The 16,970-nt window shown below is 38.4% G+C and overlaps 1 protein-coding gene across 4 annotated transcripts in view; it reads right to left on the reverse strand.

The window, feature by feature from the left end:
* Positions 1–16,970, reverse strand: part of Kdm3 (Lysine demethylase 3) — a 210,375-nt gene that overhangs the window by 20,932 nt on the left and 172,473 nt on the right. For all 4 annotated transcript variants that reach the window (XM_073076468.1, XM_073076467.1, XM_073076470.1 and 1 more), the window contains one exon: positions 374–863. In XM_073076468.1, coding sequence (XP_072932569.1) covers positions 374–863 — 490 coding nt within the window. The remainder of the gene's footprint in view (positions 1–373; positions 864–16,970) is intronic.

Here is a 16,970-nt window from a genome sequence, read left to right on the forward strand (position 1 = left end):
CGACAACGGTGTCGTTGACCTTGAACTACGGCGACTTTCCACTACTGTCGTAATTAGCCTTCGCCCAATCGAATAGCGTATTACCTACAACTCGATACGTTACTTATTTTTTATATGGTAAATGAACGTTAAGTACCTAGTCGTTTATGGTTGAAGAATTTACGTTTAATTAATTATTGGAATGGATGTTGGTTTTTTGTTTTACAACCAGTTACATCGATAGATTTGGTTGAAAGTTAGCTAGATTTGGTTGAAAGGTTGGAGAATTTTAGGTGTACAGAACTTTATAAGTTTGTAAGGATTTATGCTTATTTCTTTGCCTAACTTTTTTTCTTCAATCTCATTCAACTAGTTTGAAGTAAGGTGGACTTACCTAAGCAGTCTTTCATGTCTCTCTCTGTCGTAGGTCGCCGCGGCGAGGTAGTCGTCGGCGATGGCATGGTGAAGCGGCGGATGAATGGGAGGTTGGTAGCGCTGCTTCCACAGCAGCTCGCTGCTGGCGTAGAGCGAGGGCGGAGGCGGCGGCAGGTGCAGCAGGGGCGGGGGCGGGCCACCGCCGTAGCCGTGCGCCATGCCTCGCCACTCCTCCACCGAGCTCGCGGACCCGCCGGAGCGCACTCCGCTCACGCCCGAGTCGGACCTCTCGTCCGCATCGCGCGCGCACACTATCACACAATCGTCCTCCTCGGAGGCCACGGCGCTGGCAACACCATCCGCGACCGCACTCACTTCACTCTTCACTTCACCACCACTCTTTGAGCACACCTCCACTTCCGGCTTCACTTCCTCCTCTTTCACGCACTTGTCGTTTTCGTCACTGACCTCGACCACATCACCACTCGCACTCACACTCTCCGAAACACCTGGAACAATAAGAGAATTACAGTTAGACAACCGCCCTCACAGATTTAAGCGTAATGGGTTCATGTGCTATTATCATAAACTCAATTGTGGTCGTATCAGTTAACATCCCGGTTGTACGTTGTCAAATGGTTGACGTCAGCGCGTCGGTCTGTCAGTAGACACTTTTGGAATATGGCCAACATTAGCTCATTCACACTACGCCCACTTCTATTGCAAAAATATGTGGTGGGTATGCGGACAAAGTGTCGGTTTCGATTAAATTTAATATGGAATTTACATGATTATTTATTTACATTTGACTCTGACATGTCACGTTATATAAATAGCATATAATATAAATATGACAGCAAAACCAGAGTATTATTAACATACGGCCTAATTTTTATAAGGATTGTTGTTTTGACTGAGAACCTTGAAGCCGTTAATAATATAATTATTGCGTCAACCACTTTCACAGTCGCGCGAGCCGGCGCAAAGACTAATAAATCAGGCCCTGGCTCGGGCCGCGTGACGTGAATAAGTTATCGGAGTCACGTTTCATTGCGCCAAGTTTATTACAAGTGTCGCGAACCGGAACAGGAAGATGACATCGTGAGAGATACAGTCGTGTAGGTGGAAGGAATATGTTGGCAAAGTGGCGGACGGCGAGCCACCGCACACGTGAATGACGGGCAGTGACGGCTGGGTGCGGGCCAAGACGCGCCGCCAAGCCGCGCCGCCCGACAGTTGGCGTCGCACCAGAACGGGGGCATTGAGACAAAAGTGCAGACACGTCGTGCATTTCGGCTTAATTCATTCCTATTATTATACCTTTTAAATTTTATGCGTTTCGGTGTAAACGATAATGATATAAAGTTGTTTACGACGCATATAATACTTTGTCATAAATTTATGACCACGGAATAACAAAAACGCGTAGCATGTATAAAACGGTGTATAACAATATGATTTTAAAATAAATAACCGATAATCCTAAGGCACTAAATTTTTCATTACAGTAGTAGTAGTTACTAGGAGAAACACTAAAACAGGTTACAAAACGGGTAATTATAAAAGAAGCTAGACAATACAAAATTGTATACGATACGGACACAAAAGAGCAAACCTGTGTCGGGCGACTCACAATGGCATTTTAATGAGCAGCTGTTAACGATTCGCATTTACATAATCGCATAAATAATTGTATTCATAACAAATATAAACAGCGGAGAAACTGGTAATTGCGGACCTACTAACTTACGGCCATTATTTACGGGGCTGTAAAGCCGATTCATTTAAAACGTAGCGATACAGTAGGTATATGCATTGTAGCCAAGTTATTAAAAGCATTCCACGACCAGCACTCACTAAACCGGTTCTGGCATTATTCCACAAATCATAAACAAAATCATACGTAGTTTGTTGGGATTTTTTTCTTGGGCAGAATAGATAACATTTAAGTCAATGGAAATAAAAATAGCTTTAATGAAATTATCATAATATGAGGATCATTAAGCAATAAAAACAGAGTTTATAGGTACAGTTTAATCACCTAACAATTTGATTGAAGTTTTTAGACTATTTTTGGAATAGACATTTATTAAATGTAATTTACATTGCAAATTACACAAAATATTAAGTCATATAAAATAAAGGTTGTACTTTACACGTTATTAACGTTTTTATGTCTATTTTTATTCCCTGTACGATACAGGAACACCACAGACATATGACCAAGACAAGAACATACTCACTTTGAGCAAACACAAATCTTAATTCATCATTGTATGTAAGGGATTAAATTTCAAATCCTTTCGGTATATCAATATTGTGGCTGCCGAACCACGTAGGTTACAATTACAAAGGCATACAACTTTAATAGTAAGAAAAAGCAAACATAAGAAACAAGCGACATAACATAAACAGTGAAACAATAGGACAGTGCTAGACGAACGTTTACAATGGGTTAACAGATAACTTCTCGAGGAAGTATGCGACGTGTAGGGCGTGACAGCAGCTGATTGACAAGACAAACGCTGAGGCGGAACCGGTGAGAGCTTTTCATTAGATAGAAAGGAAAGGCAAAAAGTTGACACCGAGGCCCGACAAGCATTCGACACTAGCAGAGAATCCTGCTCAACGTCATTGAATTATGCATGAAGGCGAACCCACGCAGGCGCAACTATTGCACGGAACGCTGCAATACCCTCGCCTATACCTAAAACGACTATGTTAATGCCACGTCCAAACACGATATTATGTGGGTTATGCAGATCGAAATGAATAAACTATGAATTGAAGCAAAAAGGATAATTTTCTCACAGCAATAACGTCACATTACTTACTACCGATAGCTATAACCGCAAATAATACCAATTAAACGATCTGTTTTGAATTATTCATCGTAATACATTATACTGGTTTTCCGCGCTATAGGTTAGGTGTAGGTTGTAGGTTTTCTGAGAACAATGTCACCGCAAATTTATACGTATTGCGTCACACGTTTACATTTATTAGCGTTATTCTAAGAATGTATCCGTGAAGAGATATTATGTATGTATATTATTAGAGTCAGCAATTTGAGTAAAATGTTGAGTTCGTCATCAGATCGTTAAAATCAATAAAACAAAAAAGAACTAAAACATAATTGAAGATATAGATAACGTCGACGTTATGCAAAACGATCTGGCAAAGTCATGTGCCTCATGATAAGGAAAACATGTGTAAATTAAGCTTTGCTCAGAATTAAAGTGCTTTACTTGCTCAGGCCAGATAACAACGCGATAACAAAAGGGTTCATTCGTTTGGATAATGAGTATTGTATTCGATGTAAACAAGGTAATTATAAATAAATGATAATTACGAGTGATTAATCCGATACTGGTAGCGATCATAGTTATTCGTGGTGCATGTTTGAGTGAGTTGCGACCATCTCGTTAAAGCAACTAACCACTAGAGCGTGTCGGCTCGCCGAGCGTGTAATGAAACACTTCCACTCGGACAATAACCGTTAGTTAATAGGACATTTAGCTGTGACAAAGCTTTCTCTGTATACCCATAAAGCAATTATCTCGACATTTACGTTACGTAATGCTGCGGTTTAAGTTATGTTGTATCTATAATTGAATTAACTGGGTAAATGTTTTCCAAGAACCGCACTGCAGTTTACGCGCTACTTTCTAATACAATACCACGGGGCTTTACGACGCTTGTAACACTTTGATAGCGTTACTTTATGACTTAGATATTGTTGTTAGTTAGAAATTAATTATCACTTGCTAAACGGTGAAGGAAAACATCGTGAGGAAACCTGCGTACCTGAGAGATTTATAAAAAAAATCTCAAAGGTATGTGAAGTCTACCAATACGCACTTGGCCAGCGCGGTGGACTATGGCCTAATCCTTCTCATTATGAGAGGAGACCCGTGCCCAGCAGTGGGACAGTAATGGGTTGTTGATGATTGTTGTTAATTACTTAAATACTTTGTTATACTGACAATATGTCTAATCGATCTTCGTTAATGAAACGCTGATGAGAAGTAGCGCGATACTTATTACAAGCAACAACCGCCAGTAAAAAGAGCATCGCGTGACTAAGTGAAGCATCTGGTGTCGTGACTGGTTGGGAATGCACTACCTTGAAGGTATTACGGATGGGTTTAGTGTTTCAGGTATCACGAGCTCACGACGGTCGAGCCGCGTGCTGCAAATTGCGCAATACATTATGTACGTACCTACCCACTATTGATTGAAAGCGCTTGGCCTGGTAATCTTCCTTACATCTCACGATATGCACTTATCCGTCGTGACTAGCCATGCCAGATTCCATCGACTGACAATGTCTATTCTGGTATTTTTAATCATAAACTACGTCTCGTCGAGTTGTTTGACGTTGAGTTCATTCAAGATCATGAAGTAGAATATTATCTTATCGCAAGCATTTACCTAAGCTCATTTTTTATCAAATAATTTGAAAGTTAACCAGAAAGTCTAATACTATTTTAAGTAATAGTCAAAGCGATTTGGTATTCTCTAAGCGTAAGACTTTCTGAACACGTGCGCCATTTTCGAATGAAGATAAAATGGCGGCCAAAGACTTTGTGTACGCAACATGAACTAAATTCAAGTGTCACACAAGAATCAGCACATAATGAAAGGTCAACAGGATATTAATTAAACTAGAAACTTAATTAACCCGTTTCATCATTCAACCTTTCGCTATTCTGTACCGGACGTGATCATTATAACTCGTCTTGAATGCCTTGGTCCCTAATAAACACGACATTAAAGGCTTCCTTTTTAGTCAAATATAATAAATAACAGCAGAAATTTAAAAATGTTTTACCTTGCTATCAAGTCGTGGCCTAGTTTGCGTCGAGCAACTCTTTATGATTACAATATCGCGTTTATAAGAGCATTATTGTCTTACAAGTGGGTAATTACGTGGAACAAAATGGGATCACTCAATTAAGTAGCGTCTAATCGTTACAAACAATGACTAATCGGATCGAATAATTGGAACGCATGGAACGGTTCAGTAGAAAGCACAATAAACAATGGGAGTCGATAAGAGGGCAATTCGATAACGGTCGTGTGTTTACTCCTACAATGCTCACTGTAACATTTATAGATAAACGTGGACGTAAAAGGTCATCCGTTACCCCCTACGTGTCTCGCGTACGGTCCGAGCAGTCGAGCGAGCATGCTGCGCTAACGTGGCAACTCACGAAATGACTACGACCGATAGTCACTACTTGACTAGGCATTGTAAGCAATTACTAAGATCTACGGAAGCAAAGTTTTCATACTATAATAATTGAATATATATGCTATAAAAATTGATCTACAAATTAATGTTCAATAAAACGAATTCGTGTGAATTCATTTTATTTCAATGTGATATTTAAATACAATTGACCTTAAATAATTAAAATGCGTAATTATGTTGATGCAATATAGTACACTTTTCATTTGGATAATAATAAAGCAATTGTAATCTAAACTACCTACGTTGATTAGATAAACGAATATTTTTGTGAAATAATCGATAACGGCGATATAAAAAATATAAGTAACACAATTTTGTACTTACTCTTCAAAAGTTTAATTTAAAACTGTTCCTTGATTCCAAAAAATATTTTCTTCGTCACTAAGTGCACTATAATTATAATTACACAACAGGTCGCTGTTAATTATCACCCAAAGTAGATACAAGTCACTAACACAATTTTCAAAATGGGGATGCTCGACGACCGTTGGATATTCAAAAGCAATCCAGTTATGTCCTTGAATGCGGTCAGGAAGACAAATCGAAGATGCCAGGCGTTCACCTGCACACACTCACACCACACCAGTCGGCTATGCTATTACGTGTATAATTTGTAGATCCACGACTATGTTAAAGTGATTCGTTGCGATCGTGGAACCGTAGCACAGACGTGTAAGAGCCTCGATGGCGCACAAAGAACTGAAACGCGGGGAAGTGGCAGCCGACGGTGCGGGGGGCGGGGGGGAGCGATCCGCACCAGTCTCGCCGCGGCGACGTAGCACGTAGCAGGGAACGTAGCAACAAGTGAACGGCAGTGCGGGTGTGAGGCGAGCAGGAGACGAGGGATGGAAATGGGGAGACTCCCCCCGCGCATACAAAGAGTGCGCACCTGACGGCAATGCATGGAGCACCCGTCCACCCATCCTCTGTCCGTACACTAGCCACTCACTACCGTACAACCGGAAAGGAAGGGCAGATGTCGATAATCACGATGTGCACCCGACAATGACACCTACGCGTCGACGATCGAGGAATAATTATGTTGCCAAGTGACTAACAAATGAAGGCTTGTAATTTTATTTTACCTAACTACATAGTTACGTACATATATTACCGTAAAACACCTATCCACGTGATTAATGTGACAATAATATAGACAGGAAAAATCCCCATGCAAACATTACAGGTAAAAAAGTACGAATCGACAGTGAATTGGTATTAACAATAAAGATAGAAGTTATAAAACTTGTTCGGAGAACAGTGTTTAAGCATATAGTAAACCTCATTATTACCTAATGTTATTAAAATAGGTAACCTTGGTTATGTTTACAGACAGAATCAACGCAAAAATGTGAAGATAAACATTCTTACATATATTGTAGGTAACGGTGATTTAGAATAAATTATAGTTGCAAACAAATAATGTAATTAAAAGTTAATCCGTAGATTAATTTGATACATTGGGTTAACGCGTATTGGGTTCGCGTGTTCGTGTTCGACATAATGTGCATTAGGACGCAAAGCGCGTGTAAACTGCTAGCTATTTATAGGCCATGTAATTTAGTAGAACATAAACAAATATCGATCGTTGACCAACATACCGGAGAGTTTAACAACGCGCTAACAATTTGGCAAGCTGCCAACTATTCCGCGACAATCCATTCGATCTTTGTTTGGTTTTATTTCCCAAATAGTTACATTTTATTTCAGGATATAGGTACCTAGATCTAATGAAATAACGTACCCTCATAAGTGAGAACAGTGTAATGATGCTTTTGTAAACAGAGATAGATAATTATAATTGTACAATATACAATTTTAATTGATTGCATTTGCATCTGATGTAATGTTATAAAATATGTCATAGTTATCAGACAGATGTTACAATAAATTAAACCGTTATCGTAAACAAGTCATTAGTAACTTTTATGTGTATGTTGTACCCTTGAACACGAGGAACGAGTTCAGTAAACGTAATGTGGTAAATATCAATTGTATTTCTTTCATCACTAATACATTTACACATCCTGTAGCTTGTGGATATTTCCTATCATCGTTAAATACAATTCGCATGAGTAAACAAGTAAAAACGAATTAGTTTTTACAATGCGGGTAAGCGACTACGTGGGCAGATTGACAGGTAAACCTGTTCGTTTGCAAAAACAACCAAAGAGGTCGCGTATCTGTTTTGGCCTTGCGCTAATCGTGTTAGCGGTAACACGCGAATAGCTAATGTTTAGCAATTTACACATACAATGCAGTGAAAAACCAGACTTTAACAATATCGCCTCGGCCATCTACGAGTTTAATGGGCACGCATCTGACTCATGGTTATTTAATGACTCTTTAATGTGTTTTGTTCCAAATAATAATAAATGAGCTCTTCATCAAAACGATTAAGGAACGTGATAACGGCATGATAAAAGAGACAAAATAATGTGCCGTAGTAGGTATATAACATTGGCAACAAACTCATGTGACTTAGGCCTCGGCAAAATGATAATGATGAATGCCTACAACGATCAAAATGACTAAAAATAGGTACTTCATCACTCAATGTGTTTTGTCCGCAGATAAGGGAGATAACCCACACAACGCCGCGTTGATTCGTAGATAGGAAATACAAACACGGCAGTCGATAACCTGGTTGCAGCAACTGATAATACACGCGCTATCGCATTACACACAAGTACTGTCTAAACAATTCTAATAATTTAAGTCGTTTTACAACTCAACGGGCGATTTTCGTTGCGGTGTTTACTTTTACCGTTCTGTTTCACATTGTCGAGGACGGAACCTACTCAATCACGATTTGCAAATAAACAAGTCAAACCTGAATTTGAAAGCCTAATTTAAATTCAATTACGCAAATTAATTACCGATCAAAAAGACTTCGACATTCGACCCGACAGATTTAGATTACTAATAGAAATGAGTGAAAAGTGGTTTAAAATAAACGACCGGTAATATATAAACAAGTATATATGCATTATTATTTTATTCAACTGTTATCATTAAAGGCCACGATGCGTATAAAACATTTATAAATAGAGTTTTCTTAAAAGAAGTGTAGCGACTTCCGGAATACGTTGCGTGGGAGTTAACGACAACTACAATGAAATACTTTGCTCAAGTTTGTTCGAAAGGTTACTAACGGCCGTGACTACGTATCGACCGACACGAGCATGTATCGGGAACAATAAGTTATTTAACATTATCGAAAGCGTACACAGCTGTGGCCGACGTATGCACGTAGATAACTCGATTATAGTATAATAATAATAATCAATCCGCAACCCATATATAGAATGACGCAATATCAGTGAATCATGGTGTTATTTTACTAGATTTCCAGTTCCTTATACATGCGTTTACTTTAAAATAAGTTCTTAAGTACCAACAGCGCAGTGTTGTACTTTTTCCGAAATGTCTCTAATATACTCGTATAGTCGTATATCTCTAGATACCTATTAAGTAATTCATACTGTTTTAATAAACACGCAAATCTGTGAGTCCTTGACTTTAGTTTAATTTATGAGTTGTATTGTAGTTTGATTTGCTGATTCGTTAGGCATGATTAATTTTCAAATGATTAAACACAAATGTCAAGAGGTGCTCTAGTTAAGAGGTACTTCAACGTTCTAATTGTGTGTAACATTTCCACGCCTCCACCATTATGGAGTTTCTAATCATTATCATTTATACAAATAACAAGCCTGATAGTGATTTCAATTTAAGTCAAGTATTAAACTAATTTTTGAAATTGGTAATTCACGAAGCAAACAGTGTCAGTGTTGTGCGTAACTATTTCGTCATCGCGTTACTGAGCGCGGGACCGGTCGACGATCGAATGTCAAAAACCGCACGACGCAATAAATTGTTGTCTCATGGAGAGTAAACATTGGCGTTCGGCCGCATTCATGCATAATTGATGAGGGTTCGGAGTGAGCGCGTGGATTCCTGGCGGTCACGACTCACCCGCTCCGCGCGCCTCCGGCAGCCATTTTGTGAAGCCTGCTCGCCCCGAGCGCGCTCACTGTGAATATTAATACAACCTTACGATCTGCACCACCTCAACACGAACATAATATCCTCTTTTAAACAAAACACCACTTTTTACACGATTCGTTTCGTTTCCGTCTCGCTCGATCGGTCAAATGTGACGATCGTTGGGTACTCACTTCTATTATGTGCATGCAAGGCGAACCGACGTCTAAAGCATGCGATGTGCAATTAATACAAAATGATCATTATTAGTTTCTATTGTTACCGAGTACCGACCGAGTAAATAGACCGTACGGCGGTGTAATACATTATAAATTGATGGCACAATACAATGCGTGAAACTCTCACGCACGGCCATTGTTCCGTGCAATAATCAAAAGTCTTTTCTCTCGGAACAATTGACTACGTTAATACATTTCACAACAATTAATATGTTAAGTGCTGTCGTCGTGTCGAGTATTTTAAAATATTTTTGGGTGTTACGAATCCATTGCCAATGTAGTATTCAATTGCCAACTATTATCAGTTCGTACTGGTATGTAACGCAACAATACGTGTTTGGATTTGATAATAAAACGTGCCTTTTATCTATTATATGGAAGTCATGATATGAAGTAGGTATTTATTGAAATGTTACAAAATATTAGTAGAAACAAAAATTTATTTACTCATAAACCGAGAGCTATGAAATTAGATTTGGGACGAAATAAGCATGCCTACATAAAACATCAAAAGGGGTACACATTCCTTTCAAGTCACATCACAATAACAGAACAACGTTGTTTCCTCGGAGCGGGCTTGATTTTATGCTGATACGTTGCGGTCGAAGCCTACGGCGGTGCGCTCATTACGGATGAAAGTCTCCCGCACTGAGCGGGGAGCTGTAATAATATGAAATGAAATACGCCCGTCCGTCTGCTCTCAACCGCAGGCCCCAGCCAACACGATCACGTGCATGCGTAACCATGAACTAGGAATTATTGAACAACGCACACCACCACACCCGTCTGCACAGCATCTAAACGTACTAGTTATTTACAATCTCGTTACGATGTTAGTATCTGTAATCAAAGTGGACGTTTCAAACGAGGGAAAAGATTTGTGTTTATTAGATTTATTGAACGCTACCTGCGCCCACGATTTCATTCGAGCGGTATTTGAATTAAATTGAGCTCGGAATCGTTCGGATTGGAACGATAGGAAAAGTGTCTCGTCGCAAATTTTATTGACTTTACTGTTCGGAGCAATTTCTTGGTTAAACGATTTAGGCGGACTCACGTGCAACTAGATTTCTTCCTGCTAGTACTAACAAATCGTTTTACTAAGAATACGTTGGCAAATCGCCACTGTAATATGGCCCTTACGGTTACGTATCATGTGAAGCAGCTGCAAGCATTGCAGCCGTGCTTCCTGTCGCCGATTCATTTCATTGTTGTTTGATACAGTGTGCACTTTTTATGCCGATCCCGCACTGGCAAGAATAGCGTGAGTGTAAGCATTTTGCTAATACATCGCGTAAACAATTTTGTTGTTTGTTTGCCCTGCAATTTTCAAAAATGTTGATTCAAATTGTGAGAATTAAGCGTTGAATAAGAGCTATGACGCTGATGCCCCTAATTTGTATTTCAAATATTGTATTTAAAAAAATGTTTACCACTTATGATACTTGTCGTAGGTAGTAGGTAAACACACAAACACAACTAGAATTAAACCAACTCAAAATTATAAGTGTTTCAAGCTAAATGTCAACATTCAAGACGTAAACACTCAACGAGCAAACTAATCTTGTTAAAGGAAACGATTAATACTTGAATCTATATTCGACCGTCCAAACAATAAATCTTGGAACAAAGACTATAAAACGAGAATAATATACATAATAAGAAACTAATGAATATTCAGATGTTATTAAGATAGAGACATCCTTTGGCAAAAGGTTATTGTCTCGAGATTTTTTGTGCTTCATTTTACACAATGATATTCGAGGTTGTTATCAAAACAGGTTGTAGCTAAGTGTTCTTGGGAAGACATTGGCGTGAGATCAGAAAGTCGTGATCGGTCGCCACGACGTCGACGCCCCCTGCGCCTTAATTCGCTAATCAAATCAACCAGCACAATGACTCCATTGTTATCGAGAAGAATTCTCGGGCCTAAATACTGTTCTCGTTTTACTACAATCAACTTTTTTCGCTCCGTCTTGTCGACGATACGAGAATTTATGCGTACACTAAACAATAGTTTCTTTGAGAAGGAATTTTTTCTTGTGATGTCACAAAATAAACAAGACCAAGGCTTTGGAGTATCTTTTATGGACTTATTTAATTAGATATCTTAAAATGTTTATATACTTAAGTCCTTTTTTAGATTCAATGAAAAGCTTGGGTGAGAAAATGTTTATTTTCGTATTTGATCTACGTATTAGTATTAGATTTGTTTCTCATAAAACAAAATTTAATATTCATTAGAGACAATCGCTTTGGATTTATGGCAAGCTAAAAGTCGTTGTACAGTGACAATATATCAATATCCAGCAGAACGTAATGGCCGGGTGTCGTGACACTGCCATACATCACCGACAGCGAAGTGGCCAAATCTTCCCCAGTGGTGGGAGCATCGGCGAGGAGGGACGGGGCAACCCCCACTCTCTCCACCCCCTGGTTTATTCAAAACAGCCGCATTAAGCCCTCTGCCATTAACGCTTAACTGCAGGTTATCAAAGGTTTTCCTTAGAAACTGCAGCCAAGCTACTGTTCGGTAATTTGGATACACGCCAAGCAATGTTTCGACACGTTATCGGATATCTAGCGAAATGTGCATGTAACCATTTTAAAATACGTATCGCACTGCCGCAGTCCCGCGCCTGCCAAGAATCAGAATAATGAAATAGAGCACCACTTTCGATTTTGGGTTAAACAATCTTACGGTTATTTCGTTCTAAATTATTTGTAGTAAAATAACTTCCTGTTATTAACTCTTTTAACAGCCATTTCAATTTACAACTGCATACACAATTGAACCATGAAATTTTTACGGTTCTGTTAATACAAGTATTTTGTACAAGTACTCGAAAAAAATTTTAATATTAAAATTCCATTGAAGACATTTTTCAACATTCATGCACGCTAAAATGTTGAATACAGCGGAATTTCAGCGACGCAGTAAACTGTAAATTTCATAATGCGGAGCTCATAAAATAAAGCTGTTACGAAGAGCGTTTAATTTTGAATATCGTGCCGCTGAAATATTATTGAACTGCGAATGGCGTCGAAAGGAAAATGTCACAATTTAGGCGCGATGGGGTGAGTCGGGGAGATAAAAATGCCGCCCACAGCCCGGGCCCACAACTTGTTTACGTCGTCACCCATGAATCGAGGTAAGCCCGAGGGCAAAACTTTGATTAGTTATTCTTTATTTATAGCGACAAGGGCCCATTTATTTTGAAATTCCGTTTCGCAGAGTCATCTCCGCAAAATGACTCATTGAACTAACATCAACTGTACTTATTTTCTTGACACTTCAATATACTTAGATACCTAATTGTTCAATCCTTAGAATATATTGTCGTTTTCCGCTACACATTCGTGATTGCTGCTTAGGTAAAGTAATCTTACAATCTATAAGAGGCTTTATCAGTAATATAATATCGTAAAGATGTGGTTTAAATGTCAAGCGTTATCTGTTATTATATAGCTCTTTGATTATAGCGTTGTTGGCTGTTAAATCTAATAACGGGCGAGCTTCCGCTCCCGGGCTGTCGCCATGCCAACGCCGGGCCCGCCGCACCTACCGACCCAAACATCCCTTATTTATTCTCTCTCGCTTTATTTATTCTCACGCGGAGACTCCCTATGAGCAGCTGATTTCTTTCTTAAATGTACAGCATAAATTCTTTCCTCTTTGTTCGTTTTTTATCGCGTTCCGTTTTTGTTCAACTAATATTTAACGATTTTAGAATATCCAATATCTTAAAACCGTGTGTAAAGGTCATAACTTAATTTACCTACCTACTTAATACCTATGTCTTACAAAGAGTTCATATGTCACACCTTTAAACGTATAAACGCAGAAGTTTGTAGGAATTGATTTTCTATAAATAAATGGCCCACAAAACGTTTAGCACATAAAACGTTAGTAGCTCGACACAAATCTATTTTCTATAATAAAGAAATATTTTATAAGGGTTCGATCCTATAAATTTTAGAGTTGTTGAGTAAAAGTTTAATTGTGTAAATCTTAAATTAAGTAATTTAAGAGAATGAATTAGACACACCCACTTCATAAATATAATTATATTTCATGCAATTCAATGCACAGTAATACAATCACGACACTTTTATTGCAAATAATTAGACTGGTTAGGAAATTGCTGTTGTAAATACGAATCAAGTAAAACATAAACTAGTTACAATAATATAAATAACGCACGCTAAGTGTTTTAGGATATAATTTCACAACCTTAAAGAGCAAACCTGCTGAATAAACGTGTTCACGAGTCAGATTTCGCTTAAAACGGAATAAAGAATGTGAACTGCACAAGTAAGCTAAATGCGATACGCGCAACGACACAGCTGACTAGCGTCAGTTCGGATTTTACAGCCATCATTCGTATGCTATTTTTTCGCTTATTAAAACGCCCTTAAGTTCATAGTGGCGTGGTCGGTCCTTTACAGGTGGTATACAAGCTGTGGATGTGTAGGCTGTAATACCACGTCAACCCTTCTGTTGTAGTAACAAAGAATGCGAGCCAACCCGCCCGGTTTTCCCTTTATTTTTATTCATATACAAAAGGAAAACATTGATGTAAGATATGAGGGTAGGCATTCGGAGGGTGAGCCTAAATAATTATACTTCACATAAACGAGTGACCCAGCATTTTCTTTGTTACGGACGCAATTAAATAGCGACAAGGGAATATTTGCAAATAGGGACGATGTGCAGACAAAACAACAACTAAACTTTGTTCTTATTATCTGACTAAGATTACATACTGGTATCGGAAACAATATTACTAGACTATGCAGGACCGTGTTAAAAATAGTGGCCACACAACATACACATGAGCTATGTAGTTAGTTACATGCAAATATATTTAAATATATCGTTGCAATTGGGTCATTTTACTCGAAGAGAAAAATAAATCATGATTTAAATAAGGCACATTTCCACGTGAACCAAACATACATAGCCATACTTTCTGATAGCACTTGCTTTCAAAAGAAGTAAATATTAAATCCATTTAACTCAATTCGATAATTAAATAAACACTTGACACGTATTTTCAACCCAATTCGGTATTATTAAATTACATCGATTAAGTCGCACAAACCGGTTTAGCGAATTGAAATTCTGCAATGTTAATTTGGCAAAACCTGACCAGCTCCTTAAAAGTACTTAATTAAAACTGGTGCCAGGAATAAAAAGGCAGTAGTAAGATAGCTGACCTTTCCGGGACAGTTGAAACAGAAATAACGTTCGCGTTTTCATATCAATACCGGATTTCGTATTCGGTTTTGCTTGATGACCCAATTCATTATCGCGCTCTTTTTAAATCCACGTGAATAAATAAAGTTTGCCAATTAATTTATACTTCCTTTTACATATGCCTTGTGGCAAAATATTTAATAGAATAAGTGAGCAACAAAAATGAATTAAAATTGTACCTAGTTTGTGCGATTAGGCATACAACTTGGTGAAGTAATCAATATCAATAGCGATTTATATCGAAAGAATAAATACCTATAATATAGATTTTTTTCGTTCTGATAATATCCTGTTGTCGATGATTAAATATCGAGTAAAATAATAGTCGTATGTGACAGACATAGTTGTATATAAAAATAAAAGATCTATTATCGTGAAATATAATTAATATGCTAGCAATATAAATAACATAAAAGTAGTTTCATCGAGCTATCGAGAATGTCACCGCATTACAACGAACGCAAGTGCAAACGGCACCTTGCAATTTACACAAATGCGACATAGTTACACAAACATTTGTTCACATTTCGCGGAAATTCGCCGCTTCCAGTTTACATAGCGGAGACACGAATTTATTAGCATTAATAAGCGTCTGTTGTAATGAGTTCGTTAAGGGACAGTTGTGAATACGGTGCGACTAGTTGCTGAATATAGTTTGAGGTATAATTTTAAGCACACATTTGTATTAAAAGTTATATCGAAATACAATAGATAACTATAACTATGTCTATATGATTAGAGAGCTTATTAAAATCATATAAAGTAGGCCACGTATTTCATTTAATAATGTTAAACGACAGAATTCATACAAATGAATTGGGAAATAAATACCTATTTTCTCAAAAGCTAGTTATTGTGGCTGGATCTATTTTGCATAACTACGACCAATTTGTAAGAAGTTGTACACCTTTGAAAGTAATTTATCTTAATCACAGTCGGGATTCGCAATTATTGTCAGCCACGTGAGCAAAGGCGTGGGAGGGTGTTCGGTGAGGTGCCACGTGCGTTTACAATATTGTGTCTGCAACATTGTTATCAAACAAATCATTAAGAGTAACGACATAGTGAGCAAAGCTAGTACGGTGCACTTTTGTCGACTTTAAACAACGTAGACGTAATATATCTAAGAACTCTTAAACACAATTATAAGTTTCCTTACCCTCTGTATTTTTTCTTTGCTATTAAAGCAAGTATAAAGGATTGGTTGAATGAATACAATTAGACTATCATTGCTTCACAAATTAAACCCACACATATTAATTTAATGCAAGCAGACACGGTGAACTAGTCACGCATACGTTATGAGCTCGCTAAGACCTGACGGATGGCTTCACCAGAAACACGCAAGTCGCTACGATAAGCCCATGCCACAAATTGTTGGCCGCGGCCCACTAAAAGCGTTTGTCAGATCCGAACTCGACAAATGACTCATTAACCGTCTCGACTAACGACTGCGCCAAAGGACTGTTCAATTGAATTTTATTCATTACGAACCGGTTACGTCCAGTAAATTGCGCGAGCTCAATTCGATCGCGATACGTGCAATTTAAATGCCAGTTCGGTTAAAACGGCAAGGCCAACGTTATCATGCGAAAATCGACAAGTTTTATGTAGGCCAGAGCGACTGCAGTAAGGTAGCATTCCTTTACATTTACAGTAGCGCGATTTACGATCGTGATAGTTTCGTTTTCACGTCCCAATAGCTTCGTTGCTCGCGCATTTATTCGTCCATTTTTGTTCGGTAATGGCCGTTTCGTGACCAATCAAGGGAGATCTCTGATAGTTCAATAGGTCGCTTCTTTCGTGTCGGGTAATTGACGTCCGGCGCGACAGGGGGGGACCTGAGTATGTTTGTCGTGAAGTTTTTTATTCG

This window comes from Epargyreus clarus, unplaced genomic scaffold, assembly GCF_041222505.1.
Source record: "Epargyreus clarus isolate Ecla_fem2 unplaced genomic scaffold, WU_Ecla_fem_2.2 ptg000009l, whole genome shotgun sequence".
Taxonomy (NCBI): domain Eukaryota; kingdom Metazoa; phylum Arthropoda; class Insecta; order Lepidoptera; family Hesperiidae; genus Epargyreus; species Epargyreus clarus.